This window comes from Erythrolamprus reginae, chromosome Z (assembly GCF_031021105.1).
Source record: "Erythrolamprus reginae isolate rEryReg1 chromosome Z, rEryReg1.hap1, whole genome shotgun sequence".
Taxonomy (NCBI): domain Eukaryota; kingdom Metazoa; phylum Chordata; class Lepidosauria; order Squamata; family Dipsadidae; genus Erythrolamprus; species Erythrolamprus reginae.
In genome coordinates this window covers 136,289,937-136,317,369 of record NC_091963.1, presented here as the reverse complement: position 1 = coordinate 136,317,369, position 27,433 = coordinate 136,289,937, and the positions used below count along the sequence as shown (strand labels likewise).

The window sequence follows — 27,433 nt, the reverse complement described above, 5'->3', positions numbered from 1 at the left end:
TGTGAATAGCTTATACCACGGTTTTTCAAAAAATATTGATTAAAAAATACTTCACTATTTTTTCATCTATACCACGGTCTTTCCCGCCCGATGACATCATACGTCATCGCCAAACTAATATTTTTTGCAAATAAATAACAAACAAAAAATTATTGTTAATAAATAATTATGTTTATAAATATCAGGATCACTAAGTGTCTTATTCAATGGTGAGTACCAGTAATAATGGTGAGTAAATGGTTGTTAAGGGAATGGGAAATGGTAATTTAGGGGTTTAAAGTGTTAAGGGAAGGCTTGTGATACTGTCGATAGCCAAAAATAGTGTATTTACTTCCGCATCTCTACTTTGCGGAAATTCAACTTTCGCGGGTGGTCTCGGAATGCATCCCCCGCGAAAATCGAGGGCACACTGTATACTATTTAATTCTATGTATATATGCCATATGTGTACATAAATATTACACAGAAGCACACAAAAATATACATTTACTATATACAGTGATCCCTCGTTTTTCGCTGGGGATGCGTTCCAAGACCACCCGTGAAAAATGAATTTCTGCGAAGTAGAGGAAATATATTTTTTATGTATGTAACAAGTATTTGGACTTTTAAAACCCACCCTTTGCATTAAACAGTCATTCTATAATGTTTCTCAGCTGGAACTACATGTGATATCCTACCAGTTTCTTTAATAGAGTACAGTAGTACTGTAGAAGAATTTTATGAATTTTTAATGGATTTTAAAATTTTAATGGATTTAAGCCCCCTTTGAAAACCCGTGAACTAGCGAATCCGAGAAAGTAGCGAGGGATTACTGTATACAGTATGTGTATGTACACACGCACAGCTTTTCTAAAATTATATGCATTCAACCTCATTTACTGCGATAGGAAAAACATATTCAGAGCCCAGAAGGGGGGGAAATTGTTTTTTTCCCCCTACTGGTTCCGTATACCTGAATAAATTTTCTCTACCGGTTCTGAGTACCTGACTGTACCTGTAGGAGTCCATCACTGCTCAGGAAATTCCAAAAGCTTCACAGGGATGCTCACACAATTTTTGAGTTGACTTCCCAAAAGTCTGGAAGCCTGCCGTGTCACCAAAAATGGCCTAAAGTATCACGAAAAATGACCTACCACGTATTTATTTATTTATTGGATTTCTTTGCCGCCCCTCTCCGGAGACTCGGGGCGGCTAACAGCAATAATAAGTTATATAATCTTATATAGAGGCCCTTAAAGTGTTAATTATACAGATCTTATATCATTCCTATAACATCAATAATCATCTAAATCTTTTCAATATTAAATCAAATTTATAAGCTATACGAATTTTATATAAAACATGTCTGATAGAAAAGGGTGGTAATTATTCAGATTATATCTATTGTGTTCCAAATGATATATTCAAAGGTGACACAAAATTGTCACCATCTCATTTTCAGTAACGTTTTCAACTTTGTGCTCACATGACTTTTTGGATACAGGTATGTTGTATTTTTAACATAATGACCAGTGGACTAATTTAGCAACTTGATCATGTCTAGCTTTGTAATCAGTTTGCATGATATTGCTGCACTCACATATTTATTATTTATTTATTTATTTATTGGATTTGTATGCCGCCCCTCTCCGTAGACTCGGGGCGGCTAACAACAGTGGTAAAAACAACATGCGACAATCCAATACTAAAACAACTAAAAACCCTTATTTTAAAACCAATCAAACATACAAACATACGGTAGGTCTGCCATCGCCAGCCTACCACATTAAGCGTACCGTGGTCAGGAGGATATAGGGACCATGTAATCACTCCAGTGCTCAATGTACTCCAGGAAATGGTTTAGAAATACTGTACTTAGAGATTACACAAAGAAGGGCCGGAGTAAAAGTTGGAGGAACTAAGAACGTTGGGAGGAAATATATATATATTGGCGTGCAGAGAAAAGGAAGTGAGATATAGAGTGGAGTCAGAGAAGAATCTCCAGAGAGGTGAAGCCACACAACATGGGTCCTATCACTGAAGTCAAGCCCTTCTACCATGCTGTGATCCTTCTTTGCCTTGGCTGTGGTAGGTAGCAGGTCCCTGTTGGTGGCTCAGGAACAGGGCAACAGGTGGCCTGAGAAGTATCAGATTTATCTTGCCTTTCATAGATTTCAGAGCATTTTCCAGCTTGGCGGGGGTGGAGGAATTATGATATCCTTAATCAAATTGGATTACTGTAATATTTTTTATCCTGAATGAGAGGAATTGGCTGGGGAATAAATGACAATTTGCAGCCAAACTAAAGAAAGTTGAGTTGCATCCCCGCAAAACGAAGAGCCAAGTAGATGCACTTGAATTAATTTAATTAAGAATCACCTGCAGGAATTTTGAAAAAAAAAAAGAAAAGATAATATTAGCACAGAAGCCTTTCTTAAGTGTTGCACTGGCTGAACAATTCTGAGAGGATCGCTAAATATATCTTCGACTTAGCCCTTCTGTCAAGCTCATTAAATAGGTTAAAGGCTTGTAGACTGCAGCCAGGGGTGTTTAGGGGTGGGGGAACAGTGTGCTTAGATTTGCTTAAATTAACTTGTGTTTGAAGGAGTGCTTCCTACTCCTTATCCAATTTAAGCAGTTTTTATGCAATGCATATTTATTCAATACCTAATGTGGAAATTATTATTAGAAAGGACTGGGTGTTTACCGCCCCCAGCTACAGAAATAATTTTCACTGATAGCATGTTTCATTTTCTGCCTGAGCAATTTTCAAGACAATTATTAAAATAGGAGATTGCTTTTAAGATTTGTTTAACTCTTTTTCTGTGGGATTATGCAAAGATCACTGCCTGAGTCGATACAACATAAATAACATTCCAAGACTATAAAATGTCATGTTATCCATTTCAGTACATGAAAGATGTTGTCTAATAATGCCATCAATTTATATCATATATTTCAACTTATACAGATTTCCTGTATAATTCTCCAGCGGTGGTCTATGAAATTAACTAGGTTTAATTTAGCTATTATGTTGCAGGTACTTTTGTCATTGATTTCAGTACAGTAGTACTTTTTATGCTTTAATGTGAATGATCTTCACAAGAAGCAGTAATACCAGCTTTTAAACCATAGAAGAAGAAAATAGCCTTGCAACCTCAGGCTAACTTAGATTTGATTAATGTTGCATTTTATATTTATAATGCAATTCCACACACACACACTCCAATAACAAATAGCATTTGGTATATGCTTGAGAAAGGACACAGTATTTCATCCTAATGAATTCTAATTTAAGGAGGTCTGGTTAATCTGGATCACTCTAAGCATCTTAAACTATTCCTAGACAACAGCTAGGAACTTGTGACGCCAGACCAAATACAGTGTTCCCTCGATTTTCGCCGGGGATGCGTTCTGAGACCACCCGCGAAAGTTGAATTTCCGCGAAGTAGAGATACACTATTTTTGGCTATGAACAGTATCACAAGCCTTCCCTTAACACTTTAAACCCCTAAATTGCAATTTCCCATTCCCTTAGCAACCATTTAGATTATTACTCACAATGTTTCTTTATTAAAGTTTATTAAAAGAAATATTTATTAAAGGTGGACGAAGGTTTGGTGATGACATATGATGTCATCGGGCAGGAAAAACCATGGTATAGTGGAAAAAACCGTAAAGTATTTTTGAATTAGTATTTTTGAAAAACCGTGGTATAGACTTTTCGCGAAGTTTGAACCCGCGAAAATCGAGGGAACAGTGTAGAAGGAAAAGTGTGGGCTTTTAAATACAATAATTTCCCAGGAAGGGTGTGTGTATGTGAAATGCATAGTTTCAAACAGATCTGAGTATTAAATTTTTCATTTTGAGATCAAAACCTCTGTACTGAACATTCTGGCGATCTTTTGAACTTTGGGACAGTAATTTAGAATGTGACACATTTTCAAAACGCTTGAAAACAGCCCATATTGTACCAGAAATAGCCATTTCATATTTGATATGCCTCAAAATAAGATGTTTCTAGTGCTTTGCATAATTGAAATTGCCCTTCCTTTTCTGTAGTTAATTCTATTCTTAGTCCAATGTCATTTGCATTCCCTTTTTTAAAAATCTCTGTCGGATTTTATTCTTCATATTTTATAACCGTTTTTAAAATTTCTGTTGACTGATATTTTATTCTAAGCCATTTTTTATTCTCTGAATTCCAAAGTTAGGAGCAGGTGGGGGGGGGGGGAAGAGAATAGGTTGTCCACTTTCATCTGAATATGGATATTTTATTTTATTTATTTTATTCAATTTGGGCAACATCTGATTCTTACTGATTCTGGGTAATTCACAAATAATAAACTAAAACCGAAACCAAGTTGGGATCCAGGAAACTATTCAGATACAAAACAAAAGTTACAAAATGTCTACACAGGGATTCCTGTCTGATCTCAAGATCAAAGAGAAAAAACAGGTCTTTAAAAGCTTTATTGAACCATCAACAAGGTGGGAGCAACATGAATTTGGGGGGAGATAGAGGATAGGATATCATTCCAAAGGCCAGGCACCATAACAGAGAGGGCACACTTCCTGGATCCCAGTGAATGGCATTGTTAATTGAAATTATCTAGAGCAGTGATGGCGAACCTTTTTTTCCTCAGGTGCTGAAAAAATGTGCATGTGTGCTATCGCGCATGCGTGAGTGCCCACATCCATAATTCAATGCCTGGGGAGGGCAAAAACACCTTCCCCCAACCCCCCGGAGGGCCTCTGGAGGCCGGAAATGACCAGTTTCCTAACTTCTGGTGGACCCATTAGGCTCGTGTTTCGCCCTCCCCAGGCTCCAAAGGCTTCCTGGAGCCGGGGGACGGTAAAAACACCCTCCCCTATCCCCCCAGAGGCTCCCTGGAAGCCAAAAATGTCCTCCCAGAGTCTTCGTGTGAGCCAAAAATCAGCTAGCCTGCACACACATGCACTTTGGAGCTGAGCTAAGGTAATGGCTCGCCTGCCATCAGATATGGTTCCGCATGCCACCTATGGCGTCGGTACCATATGTTCACCATCACTGATCTAGAGAATGCAATTTTGCCAATATATAATGCCCAAACGGAAATCACGGGGTATAGTTAAGTAATTTGGACCTACTACATTTAGAGCTTTATAGAATAGAATAGAATAGAATAGAATAGAATTTTATTGGCCAAGTGTGATTGGACACACAAGAAATTTGTCTTGGTGCATATGCTCTCAGCGTACATAAAATAAAATATACATTTGTCAAAAATCATGTGGTACGACACTTAATGATTGTCATAGGGGTCAAATAAGCAATGAAGAAGCAATATTAATAAAAATCTTAGGATATAAGCAACAAGTTACAGTCATACAGTCAACATGGGAGGAAATGGGTGATAGGAATGACGAGAAAAACTAGTAGAGTAGAAGTGCAGATTTAGTAGAAAGTCTGACAGTGTTGAGGGAATTATTTGTTTAGCAGAGTGATGGCGTTCGGGAAAAAACTGTTCTTGTGTCTAGTTGTCTTGGTGTGCAGTGCTCTGTGGCGACGTTTTGAGGGTAGGAGTTGAAACAGTTTGTGTCCAGGATGCGAGGGGTCAGTGAATATTTCCCCCGCCCTCTCTTTGACTCGTGCAATATACAGGTCCTCAATGGAAGGCAGGTTGGCAGGTTATTAGCAATAACCAGCATGTTGATTCACACCCAGAAACAGATTGACATATTGAGGCATAGAAATCACCAACAGCACAGCTGCAGTCTGGACTTATTGAAGCTTTTGAGTGGTTGTCAAGGGCAGTGTTCCATGACCAGTCATTGCAGTAGTCAAGCCCTTAGGTGAGTAAGAGATCCCAGTCCAAAAAGAGTGGAATCAGATAGAGCTGAACAAAGTCCCCTTGGCTATACAGTAGTCCCTCGCTATACCGCGCTTCACCTACTGCGGCTTCACTTCATCGCGGGTTTTCAAGAAATATTAATGAGAAAAATAATTCGCGGATCTTCGCTGGTTCGCGAGTTTCTGAGGAAGTCGATCGGCAGATTTAAACAGCCCACGGAACTCGATCGGCAGGTTTTTAAAAAAAATATATATCTAAAATTGTAAATACTGTATTTAAATACTGTATCTAAAATAAATACTGTGTGGGAAGGGTTTATAAACACTTAAAACAATGAAAACTTACCAAACAATTACAATATAAATACTTAAATAAGTACTATCAGTCGATAAATTCCCCATCGCGGATTTCACCTATCGCGGCTGGGTCTGGAACGTAACACCAGTGATAGGTGAGGTCTTACTGTACTGAGCTCCTTGGACGTTTGAGTGAGGAAGTGCTACCATTTCTTAAGAGTATGGATGGAAAGTTCTAGGGTCCCTATAACCCACATTCAGATCCAAGTACAGGTCACCTTGCTAGCTGCCTTAACAATCCAAGGACTAACAGGCAACTTTTTCCTCTGATGACTCCAACCCAAGGGTGGGCTACTGCCCGGACGGGGGGGGGGGGGGGGAGAACGCAATGGGGTAGCGAAAAGGAGCTCTATCCCATAGCACCCAATTTGCACTGAAAGATGTTGAAAGAAAATGCAGGGCGTCCTGCACAAGCCACGCCCACAGTGTGGTAGTAAAAATTTTGGTAGCCCTTCACTGCTCCAACCCAATCCTCTCCCAAATCACACATAACAAGATTGAGCCCCAAGGTATTTCAGCCCAAATATTCTTCACAGAGGACCTGTAGTAAATGTACTTGCCTGATTCTCCGCATCAGGATTGGGTTACCCATGGCTATCAATGGACACAATTAGAGCATCGGCAGCAGCAGTTCCAAGCAGGACCTTAAGCCCAACTCAACCAGGAGATTTCATATCTCATTATCTTCAGAGAATAGAATAAAAGCCTTCTAGGGTGACAACGTTACTGAGCATAAGCAAAAACATATTTCTGTTTGTGTCTCCATGCTCGAATGTGTGTGTGTGTGTGTGTGTGTGCTGTGAAGGGTACCAAATTTTTTAGTACCACACTGTAGGTCTGACTTATGCATTTTCTTTCAACATCTTTCAGTGCAAATTGGGTGCTCTGGGGTAGAGCTCCATTTTCACTACCCCACTGCGAGCTCCCCCCCGGTCTGGCCAGTAGCCCACCCCTGTGTGTGTGTTTGTGTGTGTGTGAGAGAGAGAGACACACAGACACACACACACACACACAGAGACAGAGAGAGAGAGGCTCTTTTTCACAAGTATAAGCCCTCGCTTAATGATGGTAATTGGGAAAGGTAACTCCACCGCTAAGTGATGTAATTATAAACTGCAATACCATGTGACCGCACAGACTTAACAAAGGCAGTTGCAGCAGTTCTGGTTGTCATTGTTAAGCAAGTCACTTGCAGTTGTTAAGGGTGGACATCCAGGGTCAGATTCCCATTCCTGCCGCTACCAGTGTGCTGCATGTGCAGCGTCTGTTCTCCTGTGTGGGCGGGCACATGTCCCAGCGTGTTTTGCTTCTGCTCATGTGCAGGAAGCAAAATCTCACAAAGTTATTAATCCATCATAATATGGTTATGACCTATAAAGCCCTTCATGGCATCAGGCCAGAATATCTCAGGGACCGCCTTCTGCCGCACGAATCCCAGCAACCGAATCCCAGCAACCACAGAGTTGGCCTTCTCCAGGTCCCGTCAACTAAACAATGCCGTTTGGTGGGACCCAGGGGAAGAGCCTTCTCTGTGGCGGCCCCGACCCTCTGGAACCAGCTCCCCTCAGAGATTAGAACTGCCCCTACCCTCCTTGCTTTTCGTAAACTCCTTAAAACTCACCTCTGTCGTCAGGCATGGGGAATTGAAACATCTCCCCCGGACCTACACAGCTTATGTATGGTATGCTTGTGTGTATGTTTGCTTTTAATAATGGGGCTTTTAGTGTTTCTTTTAAATTATTAGATTTGTTATATATTGTTTATTATTGCTGTGAGCCGCCCCGAGTCTACGGAGAGGGGTGGCATACAAATCTAATAAATAAAAATAAAATAAAAATAAATAAATAATAATAGTTTCCATTAATGTTGATGTTTACAATTACTGTTACTTGTTTTTTATTTTTACATTTTATTTATTTATTTATTTATTTTTTGTTGTTGTTACTTATTTCCCACATGGCAAAAAAATCTTTTTTTTGACTGTTCTGTATTTCTAAAGTAAAGTCTACTCATTGCAGCACAATCCAAAAATTTCTTAATCACCATGTTCTCTGTCGAGGGATTTGAATCCTTCCAAATCTATGCAAAGGCTATCCTAGCGGTTGTTAGTAAATGTATTATTTTATTTATTTATTTATTCATTCATTTGTCCAATACAAATACATAGGAAGAAAAATAGACATACAGTAATATATATAAGGGTAAAGTGAACTTAGAGGAGAGGATATATGAAAGGAAGAGAATATATAAGATAGGTGAAAGAAAGGAAAGACAATTGGACAGGGGACAAAAGTCACACCAGTGCACTTATGTACGCCCCTTACTGGCCTCTTAGGAACCTGGAGAGGTCAATCGTGGAGAGTCTAAGGGAGAAATGTTGGGGGTTAGGGGTTGAGACGATTGAGTCCGGTAATGAGTTCCACGCTTCGATAACTCGATTGTTGAAATCATATTTTTTACAGTCAAGTTTGGAGTGGTTCGTATTAAGTTTGAATCTGTTGCGTGCTCTTGTGTTGTTGCGGTTGAAGCTGAAGTAGTCATTGACCGGTAGGACATTGCAGCATATGATCTTGTGGGCAATACTCAAATCATGTTTTAGGCACCGTAGTTCTAGGCTTTCTAGGCCCAGGATTATTAGTCTATTTTCGTAGGATATTCTAAGATAGTAGGATATTCTAAGATAGTACTATGTTGCCCTCTTACAATCCTTAACAGGTATGTTTCTGGTTTTAATTTTACTTCATGCTCTATTATTTCCTTTATGCAATTTCTAATCATGTTCCAAAATTTCCTTGACACTGAGCATGCCCACTATAAATGAGCCTGCAATTCTTGTTAATTGTTTCTCTGGTTCTTTCCCGTTATTGCTGACCGTATTATCCAGGCAGTCAAAGCGGAACAGCAGGTTCATTGGACTTTTTCATGAGGAGACAATGCTGCTTGTCCTAACTATGCCTGTCATCTGCTTCGGTTTGGGGTTTTGTTATGCAAGATGGGTCACCAGTGGGCGCCGGGGGCATCTTGCGCAAGAAAATTCACAGAAATGTAGCACGGAGATTTAGAGCCTGGGAGCTCATTTCTAAAGCAGTCCTGTTGTGAATCACTAAAGAAACTGAAAGAGTTATTTACAATAACGAACTTCTTCCCTCTAACACAGTGTTTCCTAACATTGGCAACTTGAAAATATTTGGACTTCAACTCCCAGAATTCCACAGCCAGCAAACGCTGGCTGGAGAATTCTGGGAGTTGAAGTCCAGATAGCTTCATGTTGCCAAGGTTGGGAAACATAGAAACATAGAAGTCTGATGGCAGAAAAAGACCTCGTGGTCCATCTAGTCTGCCCTTATACTATTTTCTGTATTTTATCTTAAGATGGATATATGTTTATCCTAGGCATGTTTAAATTCAGTTACTGTGGCTTTATCTACCACGTCTGCTGGAAGTTTGTTCCAAGGATCTACTACTCTTTCAGTGAAATAATATTTTCTCATGTTGCTTTTGATCTTTCCCCCAACTAACTTCAGATTGTGTCCCCTTGTTCTTGTGTTCACTTTCCTATTAAAAACACTTCCCTCCTGGACCTTATTTAACCCTTTAATATATTTAAATGTTTCGATCATGTCCCCCCTTTTCCTTCTGTCCTCCAGACTTTACAGATTGAGTTCATGAAGTCTTTCCTGATACGTTTTATGCTTAAGACCTTCCACCATTCTTGTAGCCCGTCTTTGGACCCGTTCAATTTTGTCAATATCTTTTTGTAGGTGAGGTCTCCAGAACTGAACACAATATTCCAAATGTGGTCTCACCAGCATTCTATATAGCGGGATCATAATCTCCCTCTTCCTGCTTGTTATACCTCTAGCTATGCAGCCAAGCATCCTACTTCCTTTCCCTACCGCCTGACTGTACTGTTAACCCATTTTGAGACTGTCAGAAATCACTACCCCTAACATACAGTTCAGAACAAGGGTGAAATGCTCCCATTCTGATCAAGGGTGAAACGTCCTTGAACCCAAATGGTGGCGGCCGGGCAGGTGGGTGGAGCTTTGCACTCCCTTCACAACCAGCTCTACGATGACCGACAGGCATGAGCAAACTGGGAGCATTTCATTTATTTTATTCATATATTTATTTTATTTGTCATACAAATATAGTAATGTATTGTAGTATGTTTAACATAATATCATGGCACCAGACCAGAATATCTCTGGGGCCGCCTTCTGCCGCACGAATCCCAGCGACTAGTTAGGTCTCACAGAGTTGGCCTTCTCCGGGTCCCGTCAACTAAACAATGTCATTTGGCGGGACCCAGGGGAAGAGCCTTCTCTGTGGCGGCCCCGACCCTTTGGAACCAACTCCCCCCAGATATCAGAGTTGCCCCCACCCTCCTTGCCTTTCGTAAGCTCCTTAAAACCCACCTCTGTCATCAGGCATGGGGGAATTGAGACTTTCCCTTCCCCCTAGGCTTATAAAATTTATGCATGGTATGTCAGTATGTATGATTGGTTTCTTAAATTGGGGTTCTTTTTTTTAAATTAACTTAAATATTAGATTTGTTTACATTGTATTATTATTGCTGTTAGCTGCCCCGAGTCTGCGGAGAGGGGCGGCATACAAATCTGATTCATAAATAATAAATATCAGTATAAAGTAGAGATAGAAAAGATAAAAAAGACATCAGGACAGGAACGGTAGGCACAAAGGTGCCCTTATGCGCCCCTGGTTCTGATGATTTTGTACGCAGAAATACACGGCTTTAAAAAACTAAAATAAAATCATCTGTCTGTGATGGCGAACCTATGGAACCTGGGTCACAGGTGGCACACGGAGCTATATGGGAGGGCACGCAAAACTTTTCTATGTTTCAGCTCCATTGTGCATACGTGTGCTGGCCAGCTGGTTTTGGGCCTTGGGAAAGGCTGTTTTGTTTTCCAGATGCTTCAGGGAAGCTTTTCTGAAGCCCCGGAGGCAAAAAAAAAATCTCCAACAAACAAACTGGAAGTTTGGAAAAACGCACTTCCGGTTTGCCTATTTGGGCATTTTTTTCATCTACCAGGCTTTGGAAAATCCTGTGCGCATGTGCAAGGGACAGCGTGGGGTGCGTGTGCATGCATGGAGGGGGGAGGGAAGGGGTGTTGGCATGTTGTTCATGGGGTCGCGATAGGTTAACTTCACGACCAACAACATCAACAAATGTTGCTAAAAATGTTATGCTTGAGATAAAGTTAGGAAATCTCTTTATGTACTTTCTTTTTCCTTACTACATACTTTTCTTTCACTTTTTTGCATCTTCTGGTCTTTCTTCATATTCTTTGAATGTTTTTAGGTTGTATGCTTTTTTAATTGATGGAATTATTATCTTTAATAAAATTATTATTGGATAAAGGAGCTTATATAACACCACAGCTACCTGACCTTCTGTAGCTTCTGCATGCAATTAAAGGTGTTGGTTATTAAAGCCATACATGGCATGCGACCAGCTAATTTTCAGGACTGCCACTCCTAGCAGTATTCTCAGAGTGCTTCAGGTAGACTAGGTAAACTAGGTAATGAGCCGGGGTGGCGCAGCAGGTAGAGTGTTGTACTGCAGGCCACTGAAGCTGACTTGTAGATCTGAAGGTCAGCAGTTCAAATCTCATCACCGGCTCAAGGTTGACTCAGCCTTTCATCCTTCCGAGGTGGGTAAAATGAGGACCTGGATTGTGGGGGCAATAGCCTAGCTCTGTTTAAAAAGTGCTATTGCTAATATGTTGTAAGCCGCCCTGAGTCTAAGGAGAAGGGCGGCATTAAAATCGAATGAATGAATGAATGAACAAACAAACAAACAAACAAACAGAACCACCTTGTAAGCTTCGGAAAACAGGAAACAGCCTTTTCTGCAGTATGCACGGCCCCAAATCTGTTGCTCTTTTGCAAAGTTGTAAAGATTTCTCAGATTCCTCCAGGCACCAGAACTAGGAAATTAATTATGGAAGCTGTAATATGGGTACCTTTTATTAGTGGGTTTTATAATTTTGCATTCTGGATTTATGGTTTTTTTTTTTAAATTTAATGAAAAATAAAACTTATTTTTATTTTGTTGCTTACAAAGGTTTCTCGGATAGCCATATAAATTGGATGAATAAAAATTGGATTAATAACATAAATAAATCCTAAATAATTCCTATAAATTGCATATAGTATGTCCCCTTGATATCTGTATTTTCCATTTCAGACACTCAAAATGATACTGACCTCATCACCATGACGTGCCACAAAAATCTCATTGCATGGGAGTTGCCAAAGAAGGAAATAATTACTGTATTATTCAACCTCAGTGAATTATCTGTCTAACTCACAAGAGTTAGAGTAAAGGTTATTTCCTTTGTTTGGCAACTCCTGGTTCTGGTTTATGGGTTTTTACCGGGCTGACTAGCTCTCCGTTGTGGTGTGGGCACAGATTTGACTCAGAGGAGCAGCTGATACTGGGGTCAGTAGGGCAAGAGTGGTTATCATTCACTAACCATAGACAAATAGACAATCACCCACGTCATGGTGGTCCCAAAGGTGCTTTTTCAAAAGGCAACTGGACTTTCTGGTTTTTCTTTGAAAACATTTCGCTTTTTCAAGAGGTGAAGAAGTTTCTTGGATGAGAAGTGAAACATCTTTAAAAAAAAAAAAAGACCAGTTACCCTCAAAAAAGCCCCTTTGGTACAAAATAGTTAAGGTTTCCCAACAAGGATATTTATTTATTATTTGGACTTATACTGATAGTCCTCAATTTACTACCACAATTGAGCCCAAAATTTATATTTCTAAGCTAGACAGTTGTTTCTTTTTTGTAATTTTTTTTCTCCACCATTCATATTTACACATCAATGCATACCCATAATGTTAAATATGCATTGAAGCCATGTAAAGAAGTTGAATGTGGATTGAGCATTCTGATTGGTTGTAACATTGACAGTTGAGTTTAGGCGGGAAAGTAAAAGTATATAAGGAGCGCTCTGACACTGTTTCAGTCAGTTGCGTTCTGAGCTGAAGTCACTTTCCAAAAAGAGCTTTCTCCTGCTGAGCCAAATAAAGAATTTAAAAGAACCGACTGCCTCAGTCTTCTTCACTGGCGACGAAGAACGGTCGAACCTACGATCCTTCACCATGGACAGCCTGCCTGTCAGACGAGCTCCCGATCCCTTCGACCCAGAAAAGTCCACCTGGGACGACTACATAGTAAAATTTGAGATCTTCCTTGAAGCTGCAGGAATGAAAGACGCTGACAGCGGCAGAAAAAGACCCATTTATCAATAACACACACACACATATATATATTCAGCTCAAAGTCAATATCCTATTATGCACCTATTTTCAACTCCTATTCATGTCTCTTTTTCTTCATTCCGTTACACTTCCGTCTCTCTATCTCATTTCCTCCTTCTACCTTCTTACTCCTTCTCTACTCCTCCTACTTCACTCCTTCTCCTCTCCCTTCCCTTTTCTACTTCCTCTTTCTCCTTCTTTCTCCTTTCCTGAGTGCTTCTTATCCTAACACATTTCATATTTGACAGACTGATGACATATTCCCTACATTTTTAGACCAGCGGTGCCTCTTCTGCAATCGTTATTTTTAATTTTTTTCTGTTTGTATGACTCTTTACTCTGGGTATATATATGTTACTAATCTAATGCTGCCTCATCCAACCTAATTTTGTCCCCTGGGTTTATCACTAAATAATTTTCAATTATTACCCCATTAATCACTGTAGCTTAACTTCCCAAAATAGTTATTGACTCTCATACCTCTTAATTTTAAGATGAGTTATTCCCTCCCCAGTATCTTTACTCATCATTCCCCCCCCCAATTCTATCATTTCTAAATGCCCTAAATTCCTATTTTTATTCTCTCTTTTATATCCCTCTCTCAAGTTTCTTACATAAATTTTCTCTATTTTAACTCACTCTCTATATTTAAGCCAATACAATCTTTATCATTATTCTTCCCTCTATTGGTTAATAGCTGAACTCTCCATAATAAAAAAATCTAATATATCAATTACTTAATTTTATATAAAGTCCTTATAGTAATATTAAATATTTGTTAATCTTTTATCATTCCATCAGTATCCATAATCATCTGAATCATATCAGTATTTCCATTTTATGAATTATCCAAATCTTATAAGTCATGCTTTTTCAGTGTTGTTGGAAGTTAAACACTCACTAAATTAATTGTTGTAAGTCAAGGACTACCTGTACTGCAGCTTTCTGGTTCAGGTAGTCCTTGACTTACAACACTTTACTTAATGACTATTCAAAGTTACAACAACATTGAAAAAAGGGATTATGACAATTTTTCACACTTATGACCATTGCAGCATCTCCATGATCAGACACATGGCAATTGACTCACATTTATGATTGTTACAGTGTCCTGGGGTCACGTGATCACCTTTTGCAAACTTCTGACAAGCAAAGTCAATGGAGGAAGCCAGATTCACTTAACAATTGTGTTGTTAATTTAGCAACTACGGTGATTCACTTAACAAACGTGGCAAGAAAAGTCGTAAAAATCTTAAAAGCCTCCAATGTTGGAGCATTCAGAACTTCTGGAGGCAAATATTGCAGTGATTAATTGTTCTTAAAAGGGACATTTCGACTCAGTGGCTAAGACATTGAGCTTATCAATCAGAAAGGTCGGCAATTCAGCGGTTCAAATCCCTAGCGATGTGTAATGTGATAAACCGTCATTACTTGTCCCAGCCTCTGTCAACCTAGCAGTTCGAAAGCACATAAAAAAAGGCAAATAGAAAAATAGGGATCACCTTTGGTGGGAAGAAAATGGCCACATGGCCACGGAAATGTCTACTGATAGCGCCTGCTCTTTGGCTTTGAGATGTTGATGAGCACCACCCCCTAGAGTCGTGAACTGCTTAAAACCCACCTCTGCCGCCAGGCATGGGGGAATTGAGATACTCTTTCCACCTAGGCCTTTACAATTTTATGCATGGTATGTCTGTATGTATGTTTGGTTTTTATAATAATGGGTTTTTAACTGTTTTTAGTATTGGATTATTATTATATGCTGTTTTATTATTGTTGCTAGCTGCCCCGAGTCTGCAGAGAGGGGCGGCATACAAATACAATAAATGAATGAATGAATGAATGAATGAATAAACTACTAGCACATATATGCAAGGAGAACTTTTACCTTTACCTAATTGTTCTAACTGTCAGTTAAAATGGAAGAAGCTGGATTTGCTTAACAACCACAGTGATTTTCTTAATCAGAAAAAGAGATCGTAAGATCAGGCACGATTTATTTAATGACCGCCTTGTGACTGAAGTTCAGACCCAACCATGGTTGTACACTGAATTATTCATCTGTATATGAATAATTTACTATCCTACCTCCATTACTGTCATCATTTGAAGAAAAGAAACCCGGACTTGCTTCTCTGCTGATTGATTCTGTGCTTCCTTGCAGGCCTTCCGTGCTTTTCAGCTTTCAATCTCATCGATTTTGAGGCTCCTGTGATTTTCCTTGGGGAAGAAACTGAGCAGTTTGGCTATCGTGTCGTCCAGACAAAATCCGATGGCAATTCCTGGTGAGGATAGAGCTGACTATGTTAAGAACACGGATCTCAGATTTCTTGAAATGATCTGCGTGTCTCAACTATTAATTCTAAAATATTATTTAACATCCCATTAGGTTGATAGTAAGCGCTCCCTTCGCAGGCAATCGGACAGGTTCTCTTTTCCAGTGCTCATACGATACACAGAGGTGTCAACCAGTTGTCCTCAAACGTAAGTGCAAGCTAAAATACATATGTGACTGTCTTACAAATGGATTTTTTTTTCATTTTATTTTATGAAAAGAGAATTTCTTAAAGTACACTACCATTGGAAGCTTGGACTGATTTTCCATGTTACTGGGTTCACATAGATCCCTAAGCCATAATATAGTTTGATTTTCGTTAGCATGTTGTGTGAACTTTAGCTGTTTAACTAGGATACCAGTTATGACCTTATTTGTACAGGGAGTCATTGCTCATTGTTAAGCTCATGCCCTCATCATCTCGAGGTTCGACTACTGCAACGCTCTCTACATGGGGCTACCCTTGAAAAGTGGTCGGAAACTTCAGATTGTGAAGAATGCGGCCGCGAGAGCTATTGTAGGACTTCCCAGATTTGCCCACATTTCGTCAACACTCCGTGGCCTGCACTGGCTGCCGATCAGTTTCCGGTCACAATTCAAAGTGTTGGTAATGACCTATAAAGCCCTACATGGCATCGGACCAGAATACTTTCGGAAACGCCTTCTGCCGCACGAATCCCAGCGACCAATAAGGTCCCACAGAATTGGCCTTATCCGGGTCCCGTCAACTAAGCAATATTGTCTGGCGGGCCCCAGGGGAAGAGCCTTCTCTGTGGCGGCCCTGGTCCTCTGGAATCAGCTACCCGGGAGATTAGAACAGCCCCCTCCCTCCTTGCCCTTCACAAGTTATTTAAAACCCACCTTTGTCGCCAGGCATGGGTGTAACTGAGCTACCCTGAGCACATATAGTTTTATGAATGGTATGATTGTATTGAATGGTTCTTAATGATGGGTTTTTTAAATGTTTTGTTTCTTTTAAAATATTGGATTTGTATATCGTTGTGATTGTTGTGAGCCGTTCCGAATCTCCGGAGAGGGGCGGCATACAAATCTAATAAATTAAATTAAATTAAATATTATAGATTAGCAAGTCTGTGAACCCAGATAATAGTGATTTGTCAATAAACCATGATTAAGAAAAAAACATGAATTATTATGGTTGGGAATCCAGTCCAGATGTAATCTAGGGCAGCAGTCACCAAATAGTGGTCCATGGAGCACTGGTGGTCTGCAAGAAAATGTTGGTGGCTCACAGAAAAATTATGATGCTGCTCAATTTTCTCATTTCCCACGTCACAGTGACTGTGACACAGTGACGCGGGCATTCATTCATTCATTCATTCATTCATTCATTCATTCATTCATTTATTTATCAGATTTGTATGCCGCCCTTCTCCACGGACTCGGGGCGGCTCACAGCAATAATAATACAATGTAAACAAATCTAATATTTAAGTTAATTTAAAACCCCAATTAGCAAATTGAGCAGCATTATATAAAATCAACTGTCTTCAATGAGGATTTTAACACTTTGATGACATTAGTAGAGGACTAACGAAAGCTTAGTTGACTTTAGTAGTTTTTAATAAATTTTAAATGTTCCGGAGGCTGGTGCCTTTGGCTTTCTGCTAGGGCGCTTTGCTACCCCTCTCGGGTGCCAAAAGAATGTGGGCGCTCATGCCCGAGTGCCCACACCTATAATGCCTGGGGAGGGCAAAAACAGCTTCCACCATCCCCTGGAGTTCTTCTGGAGGCCAGAAACAGTCTGTTTCCCAACTTCTGTTGGGCCCAGTAGGCTAGCATTTTGCCCTCCCCAGGCTCCAAAGGCTTTCCTGGAGCCGGGGAAGGGTAAAATCTCCCTCTCCCATCCTCCTGGAGGCTCTCTGGAAGCCAAAAAGGCCCTCCCAGAGCCTCTGCGTGAGCCAAAAATCAGCTGGCTGGCACTCACATGCATGTTGGAGCTGAGCTAAGGCAAGAGCTCCTGTGCCAGCAGAAATGGCTCTGCGTTGCCACCTGTAGCACCCATGCCATGGTTTCGCCATCACTGCCCTAACAGAAAGCCAAAGGCACCAGCCTGAAGATGATGAGTGGGACCTTGTCGAAACATCACCAGGAATCTCTGAAACCTACATGGGAAGAAACCCGTATATGCCAAGACCTTCATATATAGGTGTACATATATATATGTGTGTCACATGTTTTTGCTGAATTTGGCCTCATCAGCTAGCCATACCCTCACACATACATACATACATACATACATACATACATACACACACACACACACACACACACACACACACACACACACACTTTTGCAATCAATTTACATAATATCAGATTAGACAGATTAGATATTTAATAGTAAATCATTTTTTAAAAGTGCATTCTTAGTCTTTATTTATTTATTTATTTATTTATTTATTTGTTTGTTTGATTTTTATGCCGCCCTTCTCCTTAGACTCAGGGCGGCTTACAACATGTTAGCAATAGCACTTTTTAACAGAGCCAGCCTATTGCCCCCACAATCCGGGTGCTCATTTTACCCACCTTGGAAGGATGGAAGGCTGAGTCAACCTTGAGCCGGTGATGAGATTTGAACCGCTGACCTACAGATCTACTGTCAGCTTCAGTGGACTGCAGTACAGCACTCTACCTGCTGCGCCACCCCGGCTCTCTTAGCTTTTGATTTGATCCATTCCTTATAGTAATGCACAACAGTGCCCATAGGGGCGTGGGCCCTCCACGCATCCCTTTTACAAACTCTTAGCCAGGCAAAGTTGCAGAATGCATTTGAGCCACAAATAAGACCAACAAAATCCTTCATAAGATATTGTTTATTTTTTAAAAAGCCTACCTTGGTTCGACTTGTGTGTTTGAAAGTAATAAGTCTGTGGAATAGAGACAAACAGAATAACAGAGTTGGAAGGGACTTTGGAGGTCTTCTAGCCCAGTGATTTTCAACCTTTTTTGAGCCGCGGCACATTTTTTACATTTACGAAACCCTGGGGCACATTGAGCGGGGTGGGGTGGGGCTAAAAAAAGTTTGGACAAAAATAATTTCTCTCTCTCTCTCTTCCTCCCTTTTACTCTATTTCTCTCTCCCTCTTTCTCTCCCTTCCTTCCTCTTTCTTTTTCTCTCACCATCCCTCTTTCTTTCTCTTCCTTCCTTCCTCTCTTTTTTGCTCTCTTTCTCTCTCTCTCCCTACCTTTTTCTATGTCTTTCTCTCTCTCTCCTTCCCTCCCTCTCTTTCTCTCTCTCTCTTGCTTTCTTTCTCTCTCCTTCTCTCTTTCTTGCTTTCTTTCTCTTGTTCTCTTTCTCTCACTCTTGCTTTCTCTCTCTCTCTCTTGTTCTCTTTCTCTCTTTTGCTTTCTTTCTCTCTCTCTTGCTTTCTTTCTCTCTCTGAGCTTCGCGGCACACCTGACCATGTCTCACGGCACACTAGTGTGCCTCGGCACACTGGTTGAAAAACACTGTTCTAGCCCAACCCCCTGTTCTATCTTTTCAGATGCCAAGGACATTCCTAGAATATCTTTGGGTCTTTCGTTGGCTGCTGATGAAGCATCTGAATCCAGAATAATGGTAAGCGACATTTAAATAGGTTTTTTTTTAAAAAAATAAAAAAATCTAAGCACAATAAAAATATTAGAATGAATCCTATAATCTGTGTCAGTTTGTGGAGGATGTGAGCCCACTTCTCACAAAGACTGCGCTGCTCTGGGTGTATAATGGAGAATTTTGGTTGACACTGCCAAAGTTTACAAGAGCTATTTGTGTTGACTCTTCCTACACACAGGCCTGTGGTCCCACTTGGGAGCGAAGATGTGGGCAATTCAATTATCTGAATGGAATCTGCTATATACTGAATGGCCTCGATAGCAATGTGAAGGAGATCCAGCCAGCTTTCCAAGGTCAGAAGAGAAGTTCACATTTGTACATTAGATTTGAAAGCTAGATTGTGCCAAGATCGTTGCTACTTGAGAAAGGATAAAAAATAGCACCTATCTCTTTCAGAAATTGCCAAGGCAAAATGTTCTGCAAGGAATTATTCTTCTCCTTAACAGTAAAAATGCCAACCATAGCACACTAAGTAATTATTGGTGCCCTCTTGGGACACTCATAATTTATTGTCAGAGATAGTATCTCATTCTGATTCCTGGTCATGATAAGCCATGATCAGAAACCAGATTGGAATGTACAGGTAATCCTTGATTTACGACAAAATCGAGTTCAAAATTTCTGTTGCTAAGCGAGACAGTTGTTAAGTTAGTTTTGCCCCATTTGCGCCCTTTCTTGCCACAGTTGTTAAGTGAATCACTGTAGTTGTTAGGTTAGTAACACGATTGTTAAGTGGCTCTGGCATCCCCCACTGACTTTGCTGGTCAAAAATTGGAAAAGGGGATCACTCGACTCCAGGATATTGCAACCATCCTAAATATGAATCATTCATTGATTCATTTGTTTATTTATTTTATATTGCTGCCTATCTGCACGTGACTACTCAAAGTGGCTTATAGAATATAAAACCTTATCTAAAAACAATAAAACTATGAATAGAATGGAATGGAATTCTTTATTGGCCAAGTGTGATTGGACACACAAAGAATTTGTCTTTGGTGCATATACTCTCAATATACATAAAATGCTTGCTTGCTTGTCCTTCTCTCTCATCTATCTATCTATCTATCTATCTATCTATCTATCTATCTATCTATCTATCTATCTATCTTTCTTTCTTTCTTTCTATCTATCCATCCATCCATCCATCTCTATCTATCTATCTATCATCTATCTATCTATCTATCTATCTATCTATCTATCTATCTATCTATCTATCTATCTATCTATCTATCTATCTTTCTTTCTTTCTTTCTTTTTATCTATCTTTCTACCTATCTTTCTATCTCTCTCTCTCTCTCTCTCTCTATCTATCTTTCTATCTATCTATCTATCTATCATCTATCTATCTATCTATCTATCTATCTATCTTTCTATCTATCTTTCTATCTCTATCTATCTATCTATCTATCTATCTATCTATCTATCTATCTAGCTCCACATCTCTCTCTCTCTCTCTCTCTCTGTGTATGTGTGTGTGTGTGTGTTGAATTCATATGCCAAATATAGGAAACCCAGGAAAATTTTCTCACCAATGTCTTGAAATTTGCTAAGATAATGTTAAGGTTTATTCAATGTCTCCTCTTTCTTGTCCATCCAGAGTGCGTCTTTGGTGTGGATGCTGTGATTTTATACGATGATTCTGCAAGCATTGAAGACAATCAACTTCGCACTATGAAGAACTTCCTCTTGAACCTGATGGATTCGGTGGCTATGGCAGATGTGCAGGTGAGAACAACATTTGAGATGTGCAGCAGGGCACATAGAGCTGATAATTTCAAGCCTTTTATGGAATAATCACAAGTTGGCTTTGTGCAAGTTATGGTTTAGAGCTGCTCTATGCAACTAACATTGGCTAGTTAGATTCTGAGCCCAAATCTGAAGGGACGTTTTCAAAGAATATAATAGGAATATGGATAGGGATAGGGATAAGGATATGATAGAACAGAACAGAACAGAACAGAATTTTATTGGCCATGTGATGCCATGTGATTTACATTCGTATGCTTGACAACTGGATCACATTTGTGACTGTTGCTGTGCCCCACACGAACCTCTTTGGTGACTTTTGGATAAGGAAACTCAATGGGGAAACCAGATTCACTTAACGACCATGTTACTAGTTTAAGAACTGCAGTGATGCACTTAACAAACGTAGCAAGACAAATCATAAAATGGGGGAAAACTCCCTTAACAAATTTTTCATTTAGCAGCATAAATTTTAGGCTCAGTTACAGCTGTACGCTAGTATTATTTTTTAAGAATTGTAGGCTGTAGGAAGAAAAGTGAGGGATCATTAAGAGGAAATTACCAGAGTTTCCCCAAAGTTATTACTATGGATCTGTAGCTCCCATAATAAATGCAGGAGAACCAGACATTGTATCATGGAAGTTATTAAATATCTTTTATGGGGTGTGGTGGATGCTAGGTCAACATTAAACAAAAAGGGAACTTATTATATTTGTAGTCTTAGTCTCAATTACTCAATAGTGGAATTTTTTCCTTAATTTGTCACTGGGCTAAGGTCACCAATAAAATTTTAATGCGAAATTCACAGAGAGATTAATCAGATTTTTTTATTGGCTCTCAAAGAATGAACATGTGATGCAAATAATAGTAGCTGTACTTCTGACAATTTTGAGGATAGATGGGGAATAGGACTAAATTTTGCAATGTGTCTGTTTTTAGTGATTAGCAATAGCACTTAAACTTATATTTATTTGTTTGTTTGTTTGTTTGTTTATTTATTTAGATTTGTATGCCGCCCCTCTCCGCAGACTCGGGGCGGCTCACAACAAAGTGAAAACAATTTGCAACAAATCTAAATTACTGCTAAAAACATTTAAAAAACCCCATTTTCTAAACACACATACATACAAACATACCATTCATAAATTGTATATGCCCGGGGGAGATGTCTCAGTTCCCCCATGCCTGACGACACAGATGGGTCTTAAGGAGCATTCGAAAGGCAAGGAGAGTAGGGGCAGTTCTAATCTCCGGGGAGAGTTGGTTCCAAAGGGCCGGGGCCGCCACAGAGAAGGCTCTTCCCCTGGGGCCCGCCAACCGACATTGTTTAGTTGACGGGACCCGGAGAAGGCCCACTCTGTGCTTTACAAACCTCTCTAAGCAGTATGCAGATTCAGCGTATTGTCCCCACTTCATAGTGCTTTACAAACCTCTCTAAGCAGTATGCAGATTCAGCGTATTGTCCCCAACAATCCAGGTCATTATTTTACCAATTTCAGAAAGGATGGTAGGCTAGGTCAACCTTGAGCTGGTGAGAATAGAACTGCCAAGCAGTTGGTAGATGAAGTTGCCTGCAGTACTTCATTTTGACCACTGCGCCACCACAGCTCTTGGTTATCTAGTACAGTAGTACCTCTAGATACGAGCTGCTCCACATGCGAGTATTCCAAGTTACGAGCTGAGACGCGAGCAAAATTTCTGTTCGACACCCGAACTCAAATTTGGGATAGGAGCCGAGCGTCCACTAGGTGGCACAAGAATTCCATTTTTTTCCAGTTATCTCGGCGTGAAAAGCCAAATCTAAATGCATTCGTTCGAGATACGAATTGATCGACATACGAGCTCGGCTCTGGCACGAATTAAACTCGTGTGTCGAGGTACCACTGTATTTTTGTTTTGTTCCTGTCTTACATAAATACTTTTAACATTAAGTATTTATATATACTGTATATGTTACTGCCTTACATTTATATATACTGTGTATGTATGCATACAGTATATGTGTGTGGATGGATGTATTACATATTTATAATTATATTATAAATATATTTTTTCTTTTTCTGTCCCCAGTTTGCTGTGGTTCAGTACTCCACTATGCCTACCCTTGTTTTTGATTTTGCAACCTATAACAACACCAGAGAGAAGATTAAAGATATTATCTACAATTACAATCGTTTCAAAGGACAAACCCACACCCCGTCTGCTATTGTTTATGTGGTGTGAGTACCGGAGAAGGGAAGGAGGGAAAAGTCTCCAGTGTGCCTTATAGACCCATTGTTAGTACAGGAGTACATGTGTGTTAGGGTTTGCCACTGTAAAACTGTACTGTCACTTTAAATGTTACAGTTGCTACTGTAAAACTTGTACTTAAAGGGTTAATGTGCACTTAAAGAGTTAACTTGTACTTGAAGAGTTAATATTCAAGGCTGTTTCATCACTTCCTCATTGAAGCTATAAAAGCTCATTATTCTGCTCAGTCATTTCCTTTGCCTGAAATAGGGGCAGTTGTGTTTATGCTTCGTGCGTATCTTCTTGTATAAGCTTCGTGCTTATTATCTATACAGTAGTACCTCTAGATATGAGATGCTCCACATGCGAGTATTCCAAGTTACGAGCCGAGACGCAAGCAAAATTTCTGTTCGACACCTGAGCTCAAATTCAGGATATGAGCCAAGCGTCCACTAGGTGGCGCAAGAATTCCATGTTTCCAGTTATCTCGGCGCCAAAAGCAAAATCTAAAGGCATTCGTTCGAGATGCGAATTGATCAACATACGAGCTCGGCTCTGGCACGAATTAAACTCGTATGTCGAGGTACCACTGTATTGTATTTTGCTTTGTGCTTCTAATCTTGTAATTGCTCAGTGCTTATTATCCTGTATTTGCTTTGTGCTTATTCCGGATTGTTTCTATATTTTGTTTATATGTAAATAATACTTATTTAACTAAGTCTGTGTCTTGGCTTTATCACACGTCCACGCTCTGTTAAAATTCTCTGCTTGGTGATGTCGAAGGTTTCACAGCCTAGCTATACCGAGACAAGCCAACACCCACTCAGTTGTGGTTCTCTTTACAGAAACGAAGTCTTCACAGCAAATCATGGCATGCGCCCTCACAGCAAGAAGCTTCTCATTGTTCTGACGGATGGTATCTCCAATGAAAACGGGACCACATTTCAACAGGCAACAGAAGCTGCCAACCAAAAAGGGATAACCCGCTATTCCATTGGGGTATGCAGGGATACGGTGTGGAGACAGTGGTTCTAGATCCACGTTTCCCAATCTTCACCATTTCCAGATGCATGGACTTCAACTCCCAGAATTCTCATCATTGGCCACACTAATTGTCAACTGCAGGTCCCAACGTGGCCATTGAAGAACTTTCTGGTACTTGAAGTCACATATTTGGAAGTTGCCAAGGTTGAAAATACTGCTCTGGTTGGACTTTAAACAAGGATGTGTGCAGGGGCAGGTTCCGGTTAACTTTGCTACTGGTGAGCATCGCGACGTTTGGCACATGCGCCCTTGGTATATTACTTCTGTGCATTTCAGTCCCAAACACAGCTGAAGAGCTGTTCAGCTGTGCTCCGGGCAAAGAAATAAAGATCAGTATTAACGCAGGGGTGGGCGGAGAAGCCATCCAAACCCGATAAAATCGCCGAAAATTCTGCAAAAAAGATGGCGGCGCGCATGGACCGGCACAGACAGTACCGGAACCATCACGCCAAAATTACATCACCAGTAGGCCGCTACCGGTGCATACATACTGGTCTGCACAGGTAGGAGCCCACCCTTGGACGTGTGGAAATTTGTAATGGCATCTCTAGTCACTGCCATCTTGACAAGATCTGATTTTATTAAACATGAAACTTTGGGCATTTCTTGTCTGCAAAGAGAGGCTGGGCATACCCTACTGGGCAAAATCTATGCAACTTTAGGATTTTCTTCAGGAGTTCGAAGTAATATTGTACAATCTGATGGTCCCTAAGTATTTTGTACTTGCTGGTTAAATATTTTAGAAGTTGAAGTCTGTCTGGAAAACATTAAATTGGAGAATGTTGGATTAAGAATTTTGGACGCTCAAGAGCATCTTTAAAGGACTGGATACACTGGCTGGAGAATTCTGGGATTTGAAGTCCATTCTCGTTAAAGTGGCCAATGCTGGAAAAACCTACTCTAGCATAACAGAGATGATTCAGGGGTCAAAGGAAATAAAATAGGTTAATTATTTTGGTTTCCGAGAAACTAAATGGCACAGGTAATATTGAGTCAAATCAGACAAGTTGTGTGTTGGTATAGCATGAATCCAGGTTCAAGCAAAAAAACATATTTTCTATATATTTCTGCCATATACTAATATTTGTTATATGACAGAAATATATATAAAATAATATGGTTCAGGGTTACTTGTGGCCCATCAACAGCTCTTTAGTAGCTGTGAAACTATGGTCAAGTGTTGGAGAACTCCTTTTAAAAAAAATTATTTGTTGAGAATTTACAAAGAGATTTCACTCCTCAAAACCTTTGATATGGATCTCCTCACTGTCCACTTTTGAAGGATGGTCCTTGATCTGCTAAACAAAGCATGATAGTGGCGAGGTCCTGGTTTAAGACTTAATGTGTTTTGAAATCCCAACCACTGTTGGGCTATACATCTGGCTAAATCAAGCTTAGCATGAAGCGGGGGATCCCATGTTTGGGAAATCCTATGGACCACCCATGTTTGTCTATGGTTGAGCAGAATAGCAAAGTACTGTACCATATTTTTTGGAGTATAAGACACACCTTTGTTTTGGGGAGGAAAAAAAAAGGGGGGGGGAATCTACCCACCAGGTATTCATCTGGCTAGCATCCTTAGTCTGTTCAGCTTCCGCACATTATTTTATCCCCTGGTTAGGGCTGAAAATGCCTTTTTCAGAGGGAGTAGGAATAAAAACAAGCCTGCAAAGATTTAGGGCAGGGAAAAAAAATCTTCAGAGGGAAGCAAGGATGACTGTTAGCACCTAGTTAGAGCTGGAAAAAAAGCTATGAAAAAGCTTCATTTGCAGTATAAGAAACACCCAAATTTTCAGCCTTTTTTTAGGGAGGAAAAAGGTGTGTTTTATACTCTGAAAATACGGTATTTTTTTTTTTAAATTGTAAGACTAAAAGCAACATAACCAATATTTCTGCTTGACTTCTGACTTATCAAAGAACACTATAGGAATGTTGTATGGGTAGATTAATTGGAATTCACTTTTTAAGTTCAGGAAACATCCTAGATGAAATTGGACTAAAGGGTACCCAAAAAGGGAAAGGAATGGGATGTTAGTACAAATTTGTTCTTACCGGTAGTCCTCAACTTACAACAATTTATTTAGTGACTTTTCAAAGTTACAACAGCATTGAAAAGTAACATGACAATTTATCACACTTATGGATGTTGTAACATCTCCGTAGTCATATTATCAAATTTCAGTTGCTTGGCAACTAGTATTTATTTCCAGTACCCCAGGTCATGTGATTCTCTTTCGTGACTTTCTGACAAGCAAAGTCAGAAGGGGAGCCAGATTCACACAACTTTTTACTAACTTCACAACTGCAGTGATTCTCTTAACAACAGTGCCAAGGAAGGTCTTACATTGGGGCAAAACTCACTTAACTTTGAGGCTCATTTGTGGTCATAAATTAAGTCCCAAAGGTGCGTTTTCAACTGGATTTTCTGGTTTTTCTTTGAAGACGTCTCACTGCTCTCCCAAGAAGTTTCTTCAGTTCTTCGCTTCTCATCCAAGAAGCTTCAAGAGCTGAAGCCATCGTTCTGAGTTAGAGACTTTGACCTGCCACAAATAGAATAGTACTGTGGGGATTGGAAAGGGGGGGTTGCATGAGAGGGAAAGATACTAGCCACAACAAATTCTTTTCAGGGATTCAAGGTTCTCCTTTGTTCAGCACCAGCCGGAAGTGCAGGGGAGGGTCGGGGACGTTGAGAGAACCGGAGTGGTCCATGTGATGAACTTGTGGGTGTGGGGATGAGGGGTGAACCTTAAGCTGGGTGGAGAACTGTAGGAAAAGTTAGTATCGGGTTGACTATGGTTCATAAACAACATGGCTCTGTTAATACATTGGAATTTGGAAGAAGGCCAAGATTTATTTCTCGGACATTATTAGGAACAATGACAGCTTCTTGGATGAGAAGCAAAACATTTCAAGCGGGAAAAAAGTCCAGTTGCCTTTTGATAAATCATCTTTGGGACAACCATGACTTGGGTGACTGACATTTTTCATA

At 40.0% G+C, this 27,433-nt stretch overlaps 1 protein-coding gene across 1 annotated transcript in view; it reads left to right on the top strand.

Annotated features, from left to right (window-relative positions):
- Positions 1-1,961: 1,961 nt before the first annotated feature.
- LOC139154815 (integrin alpha-X-like) overlaps positions 1,962-27,433 on the top strand; it is a 63,285-nt gene continuing 37,813 nt past the window's right edge. Inside the window, exons 1-8 of the mRNA XM_070729815.1 lie at positions 1,962-2,070; positions 15,633-15,753; positions 15,858-15,952; positions 19,313-19,386; positions 19,601-19,715; positions 21,023-21,150; positions 23,242-23,390; positions 24,246-24,399. Coding sequence (XP_070585916.1) covers positions 2,007-2,070; positions 15,633-15,753; positions 15,858-15,952; positions 19,313-19,386; positions 19,601-19,715; positions 21,023-21,150; positions 23,242-23,390; positions 24,246-24,399 — 900 coding nt within the window. The 5' untranslated portion in view covers positions 1,962-2,006. The remainder of the gene's footprint in view (positions 2,071-15,632; positions 15,754-15,857; positions 15,953-19,312; positions 19,387-19,600; positions 19,716-21,022; positions 21,151-23,241; positions 23,391-24,245; positions 24,400-27,433) is intronic.